Source organism: Eretmochelys imbricata, chromosome 21, assembly GCF_965152235.1.
Source record: "Eretmochelys imbricata isolate rEreImb1 chromosome 21, rEreImb1.hap1, whole genome shotgun sequence".
In the NCBI taxonomy this organism is placed as follows: domain Eukaryota; kingdom Metazoa; phylum Chordata; order Testudines; family Cheloniidae; genus Eretmochelys; species Eretmochelys imbricata.
This window is the reverse complement of record NC_135592.1, coordinates 18,913,116-18,932,585: the sequence shown is the minus strand read 5'-3', so window position 1 is coordinate 18,932,585 and position 19,470 is coordinate 18,913,116. Positions and strand designations below refer to the sequence as shown.

The window sequence follows — 19,470 nt, the reverse complement described above, 5'->3', positions numbered from 1 at the left end:
TGTCGCCTGTTGTAAAACTAGGCTTTTTATGTCGCCTGTTGTAAAACTAGGCAAATATCTAGATGAGTTGATATACCCCCTCCCCCGGAAGACCTCTGAGCACCCCCAGGGGTACATGTACCTCTGGTTGAGAACCACTGCTGCAAGCCATCCTGGATGCTCACAGAGACAGTCCTGATGCTGACCTGAATGGCATCACCAAACAGGGACGTCTGTGGGTGCATCCTGTCACAGCCCCCATAGCGAGGCCTCCGACATTGTCCTGGGAGCTGGTGGTGACACTCCCAGTGCAGGCTTGATGCTCCTGGTGAGAAACAAGGTGCTGCCCCAGACAGCACCCGTGGCAAGCAACTGCCTTGGAGCCATCCCATGCACCCCCACAAAAGGGTCCTGTATGACTCCAGGTGTCCCAGCAATGCCCACATTGCCATCCTGGGTGCACCAGCAACACCTTTCATACCATCCCAAACACCCCTGACATGATCCAGGGAGCCCCCAGGCATGGCCTGAATGTCATCTTGGGCACCCAAGCAGTGCCCCAAGTGCCATTTTAGGTTTCCACAATATGATCCTCAGTGTCCCTGTGATGCACTTGGAGCCTCTGGCCATGATCCTGATGAGGGTCTGGGTGCCTCCATTGATGTCCCAGACACCCTCAGCAATGCAGTGGGTGTCATCCTGCACACGCCAGGTGATGGTCTTGGTACCATCTTGGGCACACCCAAGTCCACCCTGCCACTGTCCCAGGTTCTCTGGGCAACAACTCTGACACCAGGTGATCTCCCCAGCACTGTCCCAGGCAACCCCAATCAGGCCCAAGAGCTACCCTGCCTACTGCCAACAATAGCCCAGCACGCTCCCAGCACCATCTTGAACACCCCTGGTGGCACCTGGCACCCATAACGCTATGCTGTGAGCCAGAGCACTGTCACAGGACCCTGTCTGCTGATCACCTCAGGCAGAACTGCTATGCTTATGCAAGTATAGTCTGCTCCTGAGGTCCTGTCCCTCAGTGCTTATGTTCATGTTGATTTCCTTTAGTTTAAGTAACAAAATTAAGAAGTAAGACTAATGTTTGCCATCAAGCAGGCTTATGCTATCAAGTTAGTGACATACACCTGGGCTGAAAGAGGCAATAAATACAATGAACTGAAGCCAGATAGTATGTATAAGAACATGACCCCAGAATGGCATAATTGGATCTCTATCTGTTTGATAAATAATGTAGCGCCTCAGTTCACACATCACGTATCAATCACATATACCAAGGTTCCATCATTGTTAAAACAAAGAGAACAGGAATGGAAGATTTACACACCTGTTCCAGCCTGCTTGCAAACAACAATTCTTGAAGTGACTTTGCATTGTATAATCACTGTTAAAACAACTATAAAGAATATGGACGGACTTTGTATAAATTATATGAACTTTAAACTGGATATTTCAGCAGCTAGAAAAGTGTTGATGGAAAAACTGCTGCTTGAGAAGCATAACTATAAAGTTGGCCAAGGGAGGATTATAAAGGGGCCCACAGAAAGCAACTTCCAGAGGTAAGTTGCTGACTGGAGCAAACCAGCTGGTCTTCAAGGTATGTACCAATAGCTGTGGCCTAATCTTACACAAACTGGTGTGATGGATGAGTTGCACAAAAGAACTGAAAAATTCCAGTACCGGCTGCAAGAACTCAAAAGGTCTCATTCTCTGATTGGATGGGCGGAAAGGACACAGTAGAGCAGTGACACTGCCTGTTCAACAGCCCCTGTACTGTTCAGGAAGATGAAGGTCTCAGGACAGGAAAGCATGAAGCTCGAGCAGGGAAAAACAATCGCACAGTTGGGACCCTCCTTCCAGATGATATCATGATATCCTCTCCCAGTGAGGATACCCCATCCAGGGGAGGGGACCCCAATTATTAGGAAGAGATGGGTATTAGTACTGGGGGAATTTGATATTAGAACTATATATAGTTGGCTTTGGGATGACCTGGCTAATTGCATGATAAATTGCCTGCCAAGCATGAAAGTAGTGGATCTAGGAGACATCTAGATAGCCTGGTAGGCAGTGCTGGGGAGGAGTCAGTGGTTATGGTATATGTAGCTACAAATGATAGAGGGAAAGTTAGGAGAGTGTCTCAAGATGCCAAATTTAGGCTGTTAGGTAAGAGATTAAGAATTGAAATTAAAAGGACCCTAAGAAAGGTGGTGTGGGAAATCAGATAAGCAGTTACTTACCTAAGGTTTGTTTTATACCCTCTATTTTAACACAGACGTCCAGGATGGGGACAAATGCATTGTGGGACAGCCCAGGGTACTGGAGGGGCACCAAGAATAGCACAGGGGACATCCAGGACATTGTTGGAGACATTTCCTAGGGAACTTGCCATGGTGCCAGATGCAGCACAAGGAGTATCTGGCACAGCATCTAAGATCATAGAATCATAGAATATCAGGGTTGGAAGGGACCCCAGAAGGTCATCTAGTCCAACCCCCTGCTCGAAGCAGGACCAATTCCCAGTTAAATCATCCCAGCCAGGGCTTTGTCAAGCCTGACCTTAAAAACCTCTAAGGAAGGAGATTCTACCACCTCCCTAGGTAACGCATTCCAGTGTTTCACCACGCTCCTAGTGAAAAAGTTTTTCCTAATATCCAACCTAAATCCCCCCACTGCAACTTGAGACCATTACTCCTCGTTCTGTCATCTGCTACCATTGAGAACAGTCTAGAGCCATCCTCTTTGGAACCCCCTTTCAGGTAGTTGAAAGCAGCTATCAAATCCCCCCTCATTCTTCTCTTCTGCAGACTAAACAATCCCAGTTCCCTCAGCCTCTCCTCATAAGTCATGTGTTCTAGACCCCTAATCATTTTTGTTGCCCTTCGCTGGACTCTCTCCAATTTATCCACATCCTTCTTGTAGTTTGGGGCCCAAAACTGGACACAGTACTCCAGATGAGGCCTCACCAATGTCGAATAGAGGGGAACGATCACGTCCCTGGATCTGCTCGCTATGCCCCTACTTATACATCCCAAAACGCCATTGGCCTTCTTGGCAACAAGGGCACACTGCTGACTCATATCCAGCTTCTCATCCACTGTCACCCCTAGGTCCTTTTCCGCAGAACTGCTGCCTAGCCATTCGGCCCCTAGTCTGTAGCGGTGCATTGGATTCTTCCGTCCTAAGTGCAGGACCCTGCACTTATCCTTATTGAACCTCATCAGATTTCTTTTGGCCCAATCCTCCAATTTGTCTAGGTCCTTCTGTATCCTATCCCTCCCCTCCAGCGTATCTACCACTCCTCCCAGTTTAGTATCATCCGCAAATTTGCTGAGAGTGCAATCCACACCATCCTCCAGATCATTTATGAAGATATTGAAGAAAACCAGCCCCAGGACCGACCCCTGGGGCACTCCACTTGACACCGGCTGCCAACTAGACATGGAGCCATTGATCACTACCCGTTGAGCCCGACAATCTAGCCAGCTTTCTACCCACCTTATAGTGCGTTCATCCAGCCCATACTTCCTTAACTTGCTGACAAGAATACTGTGGGAGACCGTGTCAAAAGCTTTGCTAAAGTCAAGAAACAATACATCCACTGCTTTCCCTTCATCCACAGAACCAGTAATCTCATCATAAAAGGCGATTAGATTAGTCAGGCATGACCTTCCCTTGGTGAATCCATGCTGACTGTTCCTGATCACTTTCCTCTCATGTAAGTGCTTCAGGATTGATTCCTTGAGGACCTGCTCCATGATTTTTCCAGGATCCTCCTTCTTCCCTTTTTTAAAGATTGGCACTACATTAGCCTTTTTCCAGTCATCCGGGACTTCCCCCGTTCGCCACGAGTTTTCAAAGATAATGGCCAATGGCTCTGCAATCACAGCCGCCAATTCCTTCAGCACTCTCGGATGCAACTCGTCCGGCCCCATGGACTTGTGCACGTCCAGCTTTTCTAAATAGTCCCTAACCACCTCTATCTCCACAGAGGGCTGGCCATCTCTTCCCCATTTTGTGATGCCCAGCGCAGCAGTCTGGGAGCTGACCTTGTTAGTGAAGACAGAGGCAAAAAAAAGCATTGAGTACATTAGCTTTTTCCACATCCTCTGTCACTAGGTTGCCTCCCTCATTCGGTAAGGGGCCCACACTTTCCTTGGCTTTCTTCTTGTTGCCAACATACCTGAAGAAACCCTTCTTGTTACTCTTGACATCTCTTGCTAGCTGCAGCTCCAGGTGCGATTTGGCCCTCCTGATATCATTCTTACATGCCCGAGCAATATTTTTATACTCTTCCCTGGTCATATGTCCAACCTCCCACTTCTTGTAAGCTTCTTTTTTATGTTTAAGATCCGCTAGGATTTCACCATTAAGCCAAGCTGGTTGCCTGCCATATTTACTATTCTTTCGACTCATCGGGATGGTTTGTCCCTGTAACCCCAACAGGGATTCCTTGAAATACAGCCAGCTTTCCTGGACTCCTTTCCCCTTCATGTTAGTCCCCCAGGGGATCCTGGCCCTCCGTTCCCTGAGGGAGTCGAAGTCTGCTTTCCTGAAGTCCAGGGTCCGTATCCTGCTGCTTACCTTTCTTCCCTGCGTCAGGATCCTGAACTCAACCAACTCATGGTCACTGCCTCCCAGATTCCCATCCACTTTTGCTTCCCCCACTAATTCTACCCGGTTTGTGAGCAGCAGGTCAAGAAAAGCGCCCCCCCTCGTTGGCTCCTCTAGCACTTGCGCCAGGAAATTGTCCCCTACGCTTTCCAAAAACTTCCTGGATTGTCTATGCACCGCAGTATTGCTCTCCCAGCAGATATCAGGAAAATTAAAGTCACCCATGAGAATCAGGGCATGCGATCTAGTAGCTTCCGTGAGCTGCCGGAAGAAAGTCTCATCTACCTCATCCCCCTGGTCCGGTGGTCTATAACAGACTCCCACCACTACATCACTCTTGTTGCACACACTTCTAAACTTAATCCAGAGACACTCAGGTTTTTCTACAGTTTCGTACCGGAGCTCTGAGCAGTCATACTGCTCCCTTACATACAGTGCTACTCCCCCACCTTTTCTGCCCTGCCTGTCCTTCCTGAACAGTTTATAACCATCCATGACAGTACTCCAGTCATGTGAGTTATCCCACCAAGTCTCTGTTATTCCAATCACGTCATAGTTCCTTGACATCACCAGGACCTCCAGTTCTCCCTGCTTGTTTCCAAGGCTTTGTGCATTCGTATATAAGCACTTGAGATAACCTGTTGATCGCCCCTCATTCCCAGTATGAGGCAGGAGCCCTCCCCTCACAGACATTCCTGCCTGTGCTTCCTCCCGGTATCCCGCTTTCCCACTTACCTCAGGGCTTTGGTCTCCTTCCCCCGGTGAACCTAGTTTAAAGCCCTCCTCACTAGGTTAGCCAGCCTGCTGGCAAAGATGCTCTTCCCTCTCTTCGTTAGGTGGAGCCCGTCTCTGCCCAGCACTCCTCCTTCATGGAGCACCATCCCATGGTCAAAGAATCCAAAGCCTTCTCTCCGACACCACCTGCATAGCCATTCGTTGACTTCGACGATTCGACGGTCCCTACCCAGGCCTTTTCCTTCCACGGGAAGGATGGACGAGAACACCACTTGCGCCTCCAACTCCTTTATCCTTCTTCCCAGAGCCACGTAGTCCGCAGTGATCCGCTCAAGGTCATTCTTGGCAGTATCATTGGTGCCCACGTGGAGAAGCAGGAAGGGGTAGCGATCCGAGGGCTTGATGAGTCTCGGCAGTCTCTCCGTCACATCGCAAATCTTAGCCCCTGGCAAGCACCAGACTTCTCGGTTTTCCCGGTCAGGGCGGCAGATAGATGACTCAGTCCCCCGGAGGAGAGAGTCCCCGACCACCACCACCCGCCTTCTCCTCTTGGGAGTGGTGGTCGTGGAACCCCCAACCTCAGGACATCGCATCTCATGCCTTCCAACCAGCGGAGTCTCCTTCTGCTTTCTCCCCCCAGACATATCATCTGGTCCACTCTCCGCAACGGTACCTGTGGAGAGAACATGAAAGTGGTTAGTTACCTGTGTCTGTGTTACTGGAACCCGGACATTCCGCTTACCTCTTCTGGAGGTCACATGTTGCCAAGCTTCTTCACTGGCCTCTTGGCTCCTCTGTGCAACCTGCTCTATATCTTTAGAGCTTTGTGCCCCTAGAAGCATATCCTGAGTTTTGTCCAGAAAATCCTCAGTTTCTCGTATGCAACGCAGGGTTGTTATCTGTTGCTCCAGACCTTCAATCTTCTCTTCCAATATGGAGACCAGCTTGCACTTTGTACAGACAGAGTCGCTTCTGTCCTGTGGAAGAAAGACAAACATGGCACATCCAGTGCAGGTCACAACAGCTGAACCCCCCCCTTCCATATCACCTTCCTACTATGAGCTTCCTCAGAGCAGTTTGCAAGACGTAAGCCTCACTGGGCTCACTCCAGGCGAACTCCCAGGCAAACTCCTGCTGTGAGCTGCTCTGCTGTCCCCCGCTGCTCAGCTGGTTCGCCGCCGCTCAGCTGGTTCGGGAAGCTCTGGCTATTTTTAAACAGCCAGGCTTCCCTGACACAAACAAACGGACACCCTAATGCCCGCCCCCTGCAGGCTAGCAGCCAATCAGACACTCACTCAGGCTCTCACACTGCCCTCCCAGCAAACACACGCTCGGATACTTCCTCAGCAAGCAAACACACACACACTCGGATACTTACCAGTCCCAGGCAAACTCCTGCTGTGAGCTGCTCTGCTGTCCCCCGCTGCTCAGCTGGTTCGCCGCCGCTCAGCTGGTTCGCGAAGATGTCAGTGGGGGTGTCCAGAATGACTCCAGGGGCACAATGGGACAGTGCCAGGTGTGGGCACCCAGGGATGTCCCCTGGGAGATGCAGTATTCTTGCAGGTCCAATGGCGGAGGCATCCATAATGCCACAGGCACCTAGGACGGCACTGAGGTGTCATCGGGGCATGGAGGATGGTGCTGTGTCATCAGTGTCACCTGTGAAGGTGCTGGAGATATCACCAGGGGCACTCAGAGCAGCATTAGACCATCTTCATGGATGTCTGGCAGCTCTGGGGGCATTGCTGGAACAGCACTGGGGGTAATGTTAAGGGTTCCCAGAACTGTGCGCCTGAGGTACCTGGGAACGATGCTTGGGACATTGATATGAGTACCCAGGGTGGGGTTTGGCTGCTGTAATAAATGGTTCCATTTATGTTATTAATTAGTGAGACATCAAGTGGTAAGTTTATTAAACCAGGTTGCCCTGATTAAAGAAATGACAGCGCATTACAGGAACGGGGTAACTCACTACCAATCTTGGGTCCAGTCCACAGCTCACCTGGTTCCAAAGCTGGGTAACAATTTATAGGGGTTTTTTTTATAACCCCTTATTTATTTCATATTACAATTTGCAGTTAGTTATGCAACTTACCATCAATCAATCATAATTAAATGTCATATTCTGTTATGCCTACATTTCCACTGTAACAACTTTAACTTACTTTAGCCTGACCTGAAAACATGTTTTTAACATATTTCATGTTGTCTTTTGCAGTTGTGTATAGTTTAACATTTAACATTTTCCTGATTCCTGTCCCCAATAATAAAATTAATTTGCTATTAACAATGTTCTTTTACTACAGCCTTTTCTTGTGGTTTCCATTACTACATTATAATTTCGGTTGGTCAGATACAAGCTTTCAAGTTCTGTGTGGCTCAAAAACTTCTCTCTCTCACTAACAGAAGTTGGTCCAATAAAATATGTCACCTCACCCACCTTGTCTCTCTACGTTATAACTTGTCATTCAAGTAGTCAGAGCTAATTAAAGGTACAAACTAATCTCAAACAGGCTGCAAAGAGGCCACAGAAAGGCCATTCATTTCTATTCTATAAGCAACAGAAGCTTATGTACTCAGAGCTTGTCTTCACTACCACACTAAATTGGCCATTGCTGTATCTGGTGAAGATGTGCAAAGTCGATAGGAGCGTGCTCTCCTGTTGACGTAATTACACCGTCATAAATATAAAGGGAAGGGTAAACCCCTTTAAAATCCCTTCTGGCCAGAGGAAAAATCCTCTCACCTGTAAAGGGTTAAGAAGCTAAATGTAACCTCGCTGGCGCCTGACCAAAATAACCAATAAGGAGACAAGATATTTTAAAAAGCTGGGAGGAGGGAGAGAAACAAAGGGTCTGGGTCTGTCTGTATGCTGCTTTTGCCAGAGACAGAACAGGAATGGAGTCTTAGAACTTTTAGTAAGTAATCTAGCTAGGTATGTGTTAGATTATGATTTCTTTAAATGGCTGAGCAACTGTAATTAAGCAACTGTGCTGAATAGAACGACTATTCCTGTCTGTGTGTCTTTTTTGTAACTTAAGGTTTTGCCTAGAGGGATTCTCTATATTTTGAATCTAATTACCCTGTAAGGTATCTACCATCCTGACTTTACAGAGGTGATTCCTTTACTTCTATTAAAAGTCTTCTTGTAAGAAAACTGAATGCTTTTCATTGTTCTAAGATCCAAGGGTTTGGGTCTGTGGTCACCTATGCAAATTGGTGAGGATTTTTACCAAACCTTCCCCAGGAAGTGGGGTGCAAGGGTTGGGAAGATTCTGGGGGGAAGGACGTGTCCAAACTACGTTTCCCAGTAAACCCAGTTAAAGTTTGGTGGTGGCAGTGGAAATTCCCAGGGCAAAGGGTAAAATTAATTTGTACCTTGGGGAAGTTTTAACCTAAGCTGGTAAAAGTAAGCTTAGGAGGTTTTCATGCAGGTCCCCACATCTGTACCCTAGAGTTCAGAGTGGGGGAGGAACCGTGACACACCCATTGACATAGTGCAGTATAGACACTGCTTTAAGTTGATGTAAATTACATTGCTCAGGGGGTTCACACCCGAGTGACATAACTTACGTCAACTTAAGTGGTAGTGTAGACCAGCTCTCAGAGCTTTGTTCTGTTTTTAGTTCCTTGACATCATTGAGATGGATGCTGGGAACTTTGGGCAACACTGGCGATGCTTGGGATGGTACAGAATTGTTACCCGGGGCAGCTGCGATGCTGTTAAGGCTCCATGGGTTGGCACTGGGGCATCACCATGGGTATATGATGGTGCCAGAGGCATTGCTAGGGTTGCCCTACTGGGTTGGGGGGGAAGGAGTGGGGAAACACAGGAGGGAGGCATTGTTAGGGTTGCCATCATCTGTGCTGTCTCTGGGAGATTCTATCATGCTCTGAGGGCCTCACTTGGGGTGCCTGAGCTAGTGCTGGGAGCACTCAGGATGGAACTTGGGGCTTTTGGGGTGCTGCTGGTTGCCATGGTACCTGGGGGTATCTGGAATGGTGAAAGAACCATGGTAAAGGTCTTCAAGTATGTAACAGGTTCTTATAAAGAGGAGGGTGATAAATTGTTCTTATCCACTGAGGACAGGACAAGTAATAATTGGAGTAAATTGCAGCAAGAGCGGTGTAGGTTAGACATTACGAAAAACTTCCTGTCAGGGTGGTTAAGCACTGGGGCGGTTGTGGAATCTCTGTAATTGGAGATGTTTAAAACCAGGTTAGACAAACACTGGCAGGAGACTTAGCCCTGCTTCAGTGCAGGAGACTGAACTGGATGATCTCACGAGGGCCTTTCCGGTCCTACATTATGATGAGGATCGTGTAATCGGACTGTCATAGTACTGTTCCAGAATTTATTTTAAATTGACTTTTTAACTTTCTCACAGTACACCAGTAAAACACTGAAAAGTTGATATCTTTCTCTTGTAAATGTGGGGATGGGATGGGTGCCATCTTTAAATGGCAGGAGGGGAGGGGCAGGGAGAGAGGAAGGAAAAGTAAATAAAACATTGTAAGGAAAAAATGCAGGCACACACTTACCCAAGCTCCCTTCCCCTTCATCAGCAGGCTCATCTGCACTCTCCTGATGGGACTAGCAATTCTCCCACAGTTTCAAACAGGTCCAGTTTTATGGCATGGTTGGAGCCCTCTCCTGTGTTTCCCCACTCCTCTTCCCCCTCATTGTTCATGGCACGGGTTCCATTTTAGGCTCCTCTGATGCCTGCACAGTGGTCTGTGGGGTCACTGCAACTATTACATGCAGTTCGTTGTAAAAGAAGCAGGTCTGTAGGGCAGCACCACATCTTTTGTTGTCCTCTCTCACCTTGTGGTATCCCTGGTGAAGTTCCTTCACTTTCATGTGGTGCTGCTGCTAATCCCTGTCCTAGCCCCTATGCCTGCATCTCTTGTGCAAACTGCTCATAAATGTCCACATTACTACGGCTGATCCGTAGCTGTGCTTGCACAAACTCTTATTCCTACGGGCCCAGGAGATCCAAAACTTCTTTGTCTGCTCCAGGCAGGAGTGCGTCTACTACCCCCCTGTGTGTGTGGAGCCAGCATGGTTGATTGGAAGAAAAATGAAAAAGATGAGCTGCTAGATTAGCTTGCCAAGGTGGACAACCAGGAAAGGGAATTTAAAAAAACGTGTGGTTTGTAAAAGGGGTGTGTGTGTGTGGTTTCCCGTCTCTGGGCAGCGGAGTTTAAAATTGTAAGCAGAGTGATCAGTGTTGTGGACACTAGAGGATTGTGAGACAGTGGCTGGAGGGCTGTTAGGGTCAACACAGTCCATGCAATGTCTACACTCACACTGTGTTGACCAAAGTAGGATGAACATGGCTTTACACTGTTTGGGGAGGTGGTTTTACTGCATTGCTGTAATGGGATCCTTACCTCAGCCAGAGACAAATTTGAGTATAGACACATGCACAAACCTAACTTATAGTTGCAGAGCAGGCCTGTATTCCCTTGGGGTGTGGTGGAGCTGATGCAGCAGTGTTATAAGGAAGCCCAAATTAGTATGGACATCTGGAATCTTTACTTGGCTAGCTGTCACTTGCTCTTTACTAGCGAGAGTGCTTGACGTGTGCAATCTCCCTTATACCACTAAGTCACAATCAACAGAATTGCTGCATACAAATTAGCTGTAGAAGAAGGGTAGTGACTGGCTGAGTGACCTGTGATGTCACAATGTCCACAGTTGAGAGTTACCTGAACTGTTGACAAGAGTTTGTCTGTAGTATATATAATCATAACAATTGGATACAACAATCATTAGGTTGTAATTAAGCTACATTATTAATCTATGCACAAGATTTCAAATAATTTTAACTATATGCAAAGTGTGAAGGGTCTGTGCCATTTTATTGTTAAGATCATTTGTAACAAAGAAAACACTGACAGAGATGCTACATTTTTTAAAGGTTCTGTTATTCAATTAATTATACCTCATAAATTCATCAGGTGAGTTACTTGTAAATTCTCAGAAAAATTATCCTGTACTCCAAAAGCAAATATTATAAATTTGGGGTGGATACTCTGTATTTTTTTCACAGTAAACAAAGATTAAATCCCTGCTTTAAGTGCAAAATGGAACTGACTCTCAACTATGGTACCTCCATAATAAAATAACAGACAAAATGAAAACAACTGAACTGCATGTTGATCCCAAATAATGTTTATTAGGGTTGTCATTTTTATGAGGGAAAGGGTTGTACTTTAATTAGGACATATTGTAATAACTACATCTTGAAAGAAAGAGTATACACTGATCATAAGAGAAAACACACAGCTATTGCTGGAATGGCTTTCAGAGATCCACTGAATAGCATCATCTGATCAGTTTAACACTTCTGGATAGCAGAAGAAGTGTGACTGGTGCTGTAACAACAGAACACACACAAGGTTCCTGCCCTGAGAAACATACAGTTCAGGGTCCCAATCCTGTAGTGTTCAAGATGTGGGTAGTCTGCTGCACTTGCATGGATAGCCCCAACGGCTTCCCCAAGGCCTGGTGCAAGTGCCACAGTCCACTTACACATCATGCATTGCAGGAGCAGAGCCTAGGTTCAATCCAACCTGACACAGTGACACTGAGAGGAGAGACTTAATTAGTTGGCATGGGATTGTGTGTCCGCCGGGGGACTGCAGACAAGAATGGCCTGTGAGGTAAGATCTGAAGGGCGATTATGCAGTGAGTGCAATGAGGGAGGACATTTTAGTCATTGGGGCAGAATGGGACACCGCAGGGAGGTGGAGGAAGAATGCAAAGGGATGTGTGAATTGCAGGGCATGCGGGGAGTGCAGGAAACAAGGGACAAAATGAAGACAAGGGCAGAGCTAGTTAGGGGCTTGAAGATGAGGACTGTGGGTCTGAGGTAGAAGAGAATGCAGAGGGGTTGGGATGTGGGGTGAGCACCAGCAGAGACAGATGTGTGGCACCTATACGATGTACAGACTGGAGGGGAGTCAGAGTCACGTAGGCCACAGGAAGGAGGCAGCAATAATCTGGTTGGGAGATCACCAAGGAAAGGTTTGGACAGGAGAGATGGAGAAGAAAGGATGGATTCTGGAGATACTATAAAGGAAGAAGCACCAAGACTTAGCAAGAGCTTGGATGGGAATGGTAAAGGAGAGACAGAAAGGAGAGACAACATTCAGGTGTCAGACCTGGAAGGGGAAAAGCAAATTCCTGACTCTCACTGCCACATTGACTCTGGCACGTTCACTGGTCTCCTGGTTTGATACATGTGGATGTTTTAAAACATGTAAACTGCATCTATTTTCGGCTTTAGGCACCACCAGAATCCATGTTATATACATTAGAGCACAACAAAATTAACAAAAAGTCAACAGAGATCATTCAAAGCCCTGCCACAGTCCTGAGCAAAACAAGAAACTTGCACACAGATTATTCCCATACCCCAGCCGTGAGAACATTCTGCCCCCTTTACTAATGTTCAAATCTGGGGCTTGTTAGAGAGCCTCTCAGCTGATCTCAGATGTCAGGGTGGTGCATGAAGAAATAGTTGATGTACACAGGAGTTAGGACTAAAACATATAGGCTTTATAGATCCAAATCAACAACTCCAATTGCATCTGGAACAAACTGGCAGCAGGTGGAATATGCTCCATGTGAGCAGCCCGCACATTCTGCCTTAAATGAACTGATCTTTGAGTGATCTTCAAGAGTAGCCCAGGCCCTGCACGTTTCAACATGACAAAGCATGGACAGCTGTGGCAAAATTCACCTCCAGGAGCAAAGGAAGCCATTTCCTCACTGAGGGAAGATGAAAATAGCTTCTGCTGCTTCCTGTTACTCCAGAAGCAGCCAAGGATTCAACAAGTCCCCTAGAATGGGCAGAATTAACCATTAACCTTGAAGAGGTGTGTGCATAGGCCCTGTGTATCTCCCATAGCCAGCAGCAGGCAGAGTTCTATGGAAATGGAATGGAGACTGCCTGCCCCATCAACACTGGAGAGACAAACTACCTGGGGGACTGCAGCAGGACCCCGATGGACAACCTGTGCAAAGCACCTACAGGCCCTGAAGAATCTGTACATGGCTGAGCCCAGAAAGGGGAAGTGCTGGCTGCAGGGGGAAGGTTACAGCAGCTGGAGGAGAAGTAGCTCAGAGTTGCTCCCTAAAGAAGGAAGCACAGTTGCCAACTTTCACACGGTAAATAAGCACCCCAAATGTCACAAAAAAGCCAAAAATCAAGCTAATCCCATTTCACAACAAGGCCAAAACAAGCCAATCTCTAAGAACCCCAACACTCTATGGGACTAGATCCCCCTGATGTGCAGCCTGGGACTGTGATGGGCCCGCTGTGCACTCCTGACTCTCTCCCCCGCTTGCCTGTTTGCCAGGAGCCGATCAAAAAAAAAGAAGCAACAAGCTACAAGCCAAACAAGCAACAAGCCAGAAACTAGCCAACAAGCAACTCACAAGCCAATTAAGCCAAAAACAAGCCCAATTTCTGCATTTTTTTCATGGCTTTGTCATGTCTGGAAGGAAGGTGCCATTTTTGTCTCTTTTACGGAGGGCTTGAGACTGATCTGCAGCCCTCAGCTTTACGACAGAAAGACTGAGCCCCAACAGTGAGTCACTGAGCCCAAAAAGGGAGGAATAATGAGTTTTAGTACCATTGGGGTGGTACTAAGAGAGGGTTACATAGATCATCTCCATCCATCAACCCATCAATACCTCTGTCTTGTCCAGACTGAGACTCAACCATCCAGCTTTCCCGAGCCCACTCTTGGCCAGACAATAGGAAAATGGACACTACTGCTCCAGATCTGCTGTAAAGACACAGAGCTGAAAGAACTGGGATGCTGGCAGCATTGCAGCCCAGACTGCTTTACCAACTCCCTCAAAGCTGCACAAGAGCCATGAGCACTGTGCAGTGCACAGCATGAAATGGCTCTTAAGGTACCAGCCTCTGAGACCTTGGAGAGAGAGCCAGTCACACCATCAGCTACCCAGAAGTCTGTATAGTCATCTTCAGTGCCTCCTGGTCAGTGATATCAAAGGGACTTGCCCTAAAAGAATCAGCATCAACACCTGGCCTCTGCCTGTTGCTAGGAGATCATCATCCAGTGAGACCAATGTCCTCTGTACATCTGGGAGGAAAGCTGCTTGGAGAAGACACAAAAGCTGCAGTTGGGAGATGGGGGAGATAAGACTCAGCCAGGGTTACCCCTCCCTGCATCATTCCTGCAGTCCAGAATTTTGCAGACACCCACCCCGTCCCACACACACACACTTCCCCTGCACAAGTCCTTTCCTTAACACAGGGGAGAATGAGGAACAGACCAGGGCAGGGACAGCCAGAGTCTCAAGGTAGCAGGAGAAGTCAGGGAGTGGCTGCTGAAGGGTCCTTTGGGCACTCACAATGTCTTAGAATCATAGAAGATTAGGGTTGGAAGAGACCTCAGGAGGTCATCTAGTCCAACCCCCTGCTCAAAGCAGGACCAACACCAACTAAAACATCCCAGCCAGGGCTTTGTCAAGCTGGGTCTTAAAAACCTCTAAGGATGGAGATTCCACCACCCTCCTAGTGAAATAGTTTTTCCTAATATCCAACCTAGACTTCCCCCACTGCAACTTGAGACCATTGCTCCTTGTTCTGTCATCTGCCACCACTGAGAACAGCCTCGCTCCATCCTCTTTAGAACCCCACTTCAGGTAGTTGAAGGCTGCTATCAAATCCCCCCCACTCTTCTTTTCTGCAGACTAAATAAGTCAAGTTCCCTCAGCCTCTCCTCATAAGTCATGTGCCCCAGCCCTCTAATCATTTTCATTGCCCTCCGCTGCACTCTCTCCAATTTGTCCACATCCTTTCTGTAGTGGTGGGGGGCCAAAACTGGACACAATACTCCAGATGTGGCTTCACCAGTGCCCAGCCCAATGGGGTCCTACTCTCATCTAGTCTCTGGGTGCTACTGCAATTATAACAACAGTACAAACCCAACTGAATGGGACAAAGCAGACCCATGAGGAAGATGGCTGCCTAGTCCCAGACCTATTCTCTCTCTAATAATTACTTTCCTAGCAAATTGACAATAAGTTTATGTCATAAAAGTTTTAAACTAATCCTCTAGATAAACTTCAAACAGTTGACTATGGATTCCAATGAAAAAATGAGAGGCAACAAAAGCGCTAAGCCTGAATCACCTCAACAGCTGAAGGTGGAGATCTCAAGGCCACAGCAGAGCCTCACCCAGTGCATCGCAGCTCTGAAAGAATTCCCCACAGACTGGATTCAATCTCCAATGATATTCATGTAAAATCCGAAATGGCTCACTTGGAAAATGAGCTATAAAAGGCTGCCATTGAAACCAGTGAAATTAAAGAAGAAAATACATTGACTAGACAAACTAAAAGAAAAACAACTTTGAAAACAGATCTCAAAGAGCCAATCTTTGCCTCTTGGGCATTGATGAAGGTCTAGAGGAGAAGGATATTATCAACTTTCTCCAGAAGCTGCTTTCTGACATATTTAAATTGGACCCCAGCTGCCCGCATTAGATATTGAAAGGGTTCATCAAATGCCTGGTGCTAGATGGCAGGACTCTGACAAGCCCAGACCCATCATTTTCAAGCTGCTGATGTTCAATGATAAAGTAATGTCAATGAATGCTGCCAGAAAAGCTAAAACCCTTATGCAGAAAGGCCACATTTCTCTTTTACCTGTCTTCTCAACTGAGCTTACCAAAAAGAGAACTGCATTCAATGGCATAAAGCAGATCCTGACAGCGACCAGCATCAGATACAAGATCAAGTAACCTATGGATTTAGCAGGCTTCTGTAAAACACCATCTGAAGCTTTGCAGACAATTCAAAGACAGAGGCTAGACGTGATCAAAAATAGCAGAATGGTTATTCCACCATAAAAAGCATACGTCCACAAGTCTAAAAATCAGTTTGTATTCCTATATATCTTTGCAGATATGGTAATACTCACCTATATAATCTTCCAAATTCTAGCAGCTAGGCTGAAGTCTTTTGTTGACCCTCTTTGGAACTGAGCAACAACTGCGTAACACTGCAATATATAGAGTAACAGCTTAACACGAAGCTGGGGGACACAGACCCATCTACTGATGGAAGTGTTGTCTCCAACTAATCATCACAACGTGCACTGCTAGATGAAGACGTAGAATCATAGAAGATTAGGGTTGGAAGAAACCTCAGGAGGTCATCTAGTCCAACCGCCTGCTCAAAGCAGGATCAAAGCCAACTAAATCATCACAGTCAGGTTTTGTCAAGCTGGGCTTTAAAAACCTCTAAGGATGGAGATCCAACCACCTCCCTAGGTAACCCATTCCAGTGCTTCACCACCCTCCTAGTGAAATAGGGTTTCCTAATATCCAACCTAGACTTCCCCTACTGCAACTTGAGACCATTGCTCCTTGTTCTGTCATCTGCCACCATTGAGAACAGCCTAGCTTCATCCTTTTTGGAACCCCCCTTCAAGTATCTGAAGGCTGCTATCAAATCCCCCCTCACTCTTCTGTTCTGCAGACTAAACAAACCCAGTTCCCTAAGCCTCTCCTCGTAAGTCATTGCCCCAGCCCCCTAATAATTTTCGTTGCCCTCTGCCGGACTCTCTCCAATTTGTCCACATCCATTCTGTAGTGGGGTCCCCAAAACTGGACGCAATACTCCAGATGTGGCCTCACTAGTGCCGAATAGAGGGGAACGATCACTTCCCTCAGTCTGCTGGCAATGCTCCTACTAATGCAGCCCAATATGCCGTTAGCCTTCTTGGCAACAAGGGCACACTGCTGACTCATTTCCAGCTTCTCGTTCACTGTAATCCCCAGATACTTTTCTGCAGAACTGCCGCTTAACCAATCGGTCCCCAACCTGTAGCAGTGCATGGGATTCTTCCGTCCTTAAGTTCAGGACTCTGCACTTTTCCTTGTTGAACCTCATTAGATTTCTTTTAGCAAAATCCTCCAATATGTCTAGGTCACTCTGGACCCTATTCCTACCCTCCAGTGTATCTACCTCTCCCCACAGCTTAGTTTCATCCACAAACTTGCTCAGGGTGCGATCCATCCCATCATCCAGATCATTAATGAAAATGTTGAACAAAACTGGCCCCAAGACCAACTCCTGGGGCACTCTGCTTGATACCCGCTGCCAACTAGACATTGAGCCGTTGATCACTACCCGTTGAGTCCGACGATCTAGCTAACTTTCTATGCACCCTATAGTCCATTCATCCAAACCATACTTCTTTAACTGGCTGGCAAGAATACTGTGGGAGACAGTATCAAAAGCTTTGCTAAAGTCAAGATATATCATGTCAACTGCTTTCCCCATATCCACAGAGCCAGTTATCTCCTCATAGAAGGCAATCAGGTTGTTCAGGCATGACTTGCTCTTGGTGAATCCATGTTGACTGTTCCTGATCACCTTCCTCTCCTCCAAGTGCTTCAAAATGAATTCCTTGAGGACCTGCTCCATAATTTTTCCAGGGACTGAGGTGAGGCTGACTGGTCTGTAGTTGCCCAGATTCTCCTTCTTCCCCTTTTTAAAGATGGGCACTATATTTGCTTTTTTCCAATCTTCCGGGACTTCCCCTGATTGCCACGATTTTCAAAGATAATGGCCAATGGCTCTACATTAGCCAACTCCCTCAGCATCCTCGGATGCATTGCTTCCAGCCCCATAGACTTGCGCATGTCCAGCTTTTCTAAATAGTGCTTAACCTGTTCTTTTATCACTGATGGCTGCTCACGTCTGCCCCATACTGTGATGCCCAGTGCAGCAGCCGGGGAGTTGACCTTGTCTGTGAAGACGGAGGCAAAAATGCATTGAGTACTTCAGCTTTTTCCACATCATGTCACTAGGTTGCCTCCCCCGTTCAGTAAGGGTCCTACACTTTCCCTGACCTTCTCCTTGTTGCTAACATACCTGTGGAAACCCTTGTCATCCTTCACATCCCTTGCTAGATGAAACTCCAATTGTACTTTGGCTTTCCTGATCACACCCCTGCATGCTCGAGCAATATTTTTATAGTCCTCCCTAGTCATCTGTCCAATCTTCCACGTCTTGTAAGCTTCCTTTTTGTGTTTAAACTCACAGAAGATTTCTCTGTTAAGCTAAGATGATAGCCTGCCATATTTGCTATTCTTTCTGCACATCGGGATGGTTTGTTCTTGCACCCTCAATAAGGCTTCTTTAAAAATCTGTTCACTAGTTCTACTGCTGATGGATCATATTATGATAACCACAGATCCTTTGGGGGCAATCAATTCCTGTCCTGTAGATTACAGCCTAAACCGTAAATAACACTAACTATTCAATTTGTGCAGGACATCTGCCATAGTATATGACATTTTTTCTTTTCCCCCATAATATTGCTGTATTTTCCATATTCAGATTTTATACTAATTTGCATTTCATTGACCAAATCAACTGTAAATTTATATGTGATGACTCTGCATACATGTAGATGCATAAGGCCCTACTTAACTTGTGATACTGTGGAAATTGCGGATTCCGCAACATTAGGCTTCTCCCACAATTTTCACAATAGGAGCCCTGGCCACCCCAGGGCTGAGAGTGAAAGCCCCCAAGTGGCCGACAGGGGAAAATTGCAGAAAAGTAATAATGGATTTTATTATTGCAAATATTATTACTTTTCCACAGTTTTCCATGGTTTGTCCGCAACTCAGTCACTTTATTTTGACAATCATCCAGCAATTAAAATTGGGCCTCTTATATGCATATATAAGTGTATAGATGCATGTATAAAAACCTCTGGACGTAGGAATATATTATACATGTTCTAAGAATACCCAATGGTATTTACAGGCTAATATTTCATTTAAAATATATTTGCAATTACAGATGTTTAGAATATTAGATAATACGGGGAGGGGGAGTGAAAGAAATGGAAGCCATTAGGGATCTGAATGTGCGCATACTGCCTGGTTTTATGTTTGTTATTTTTTGTTTGTTTTCTGTTACAAATATACCTTGGGAGACATATGATATTTAATTATAGACCTATTTGTATACCTGACACCCTCAGAGGTTGAATTGAAGCCATAAATTTATTCAAAACTAACCATTATCTAATATGTATATATATGAACCATTATCTTAGAGAT

General features: G+C 46.4%; 1 protein-coding gene across 3 annotated transcripts in view; it reads right to left on the bottom strand.

The window, feature by feature from the left end:
* The window catches only part of LZTR1 (leucine zipper like post translational regulator 1), a 317,240-nt gene that overhangs the window by 8,806 nt on the left and 288,964 nt on the right, over positions 1–19,470 (bottom strand). Inside the window, exons 21-22 of one of the 3 annotated variants that reach the window (XR_013348515.1) lie at positions 16,056–16,388; positions 11,187–14,475 (exon numbers count right to left, since the gene is read on the bottom strand). The exons of 1 other annotated variant lie outside the window; for it this stretch is intronic. Coding sequence is in view for 1 of the 2 variants with exons in the window: in XM_077839229.1 (XP_077695355.1) it covers positions 16,308–16,388 (81 nt within the window). In the remaining variant the exon portion in view is untranslated. Of the gene's footprint in view, positions 1–11,186; positions 16,389–19,470 lie in introns of those variants that run through there. One more of the 3 variants, XM_077839229.1, reaches the window with a different exon arrangement.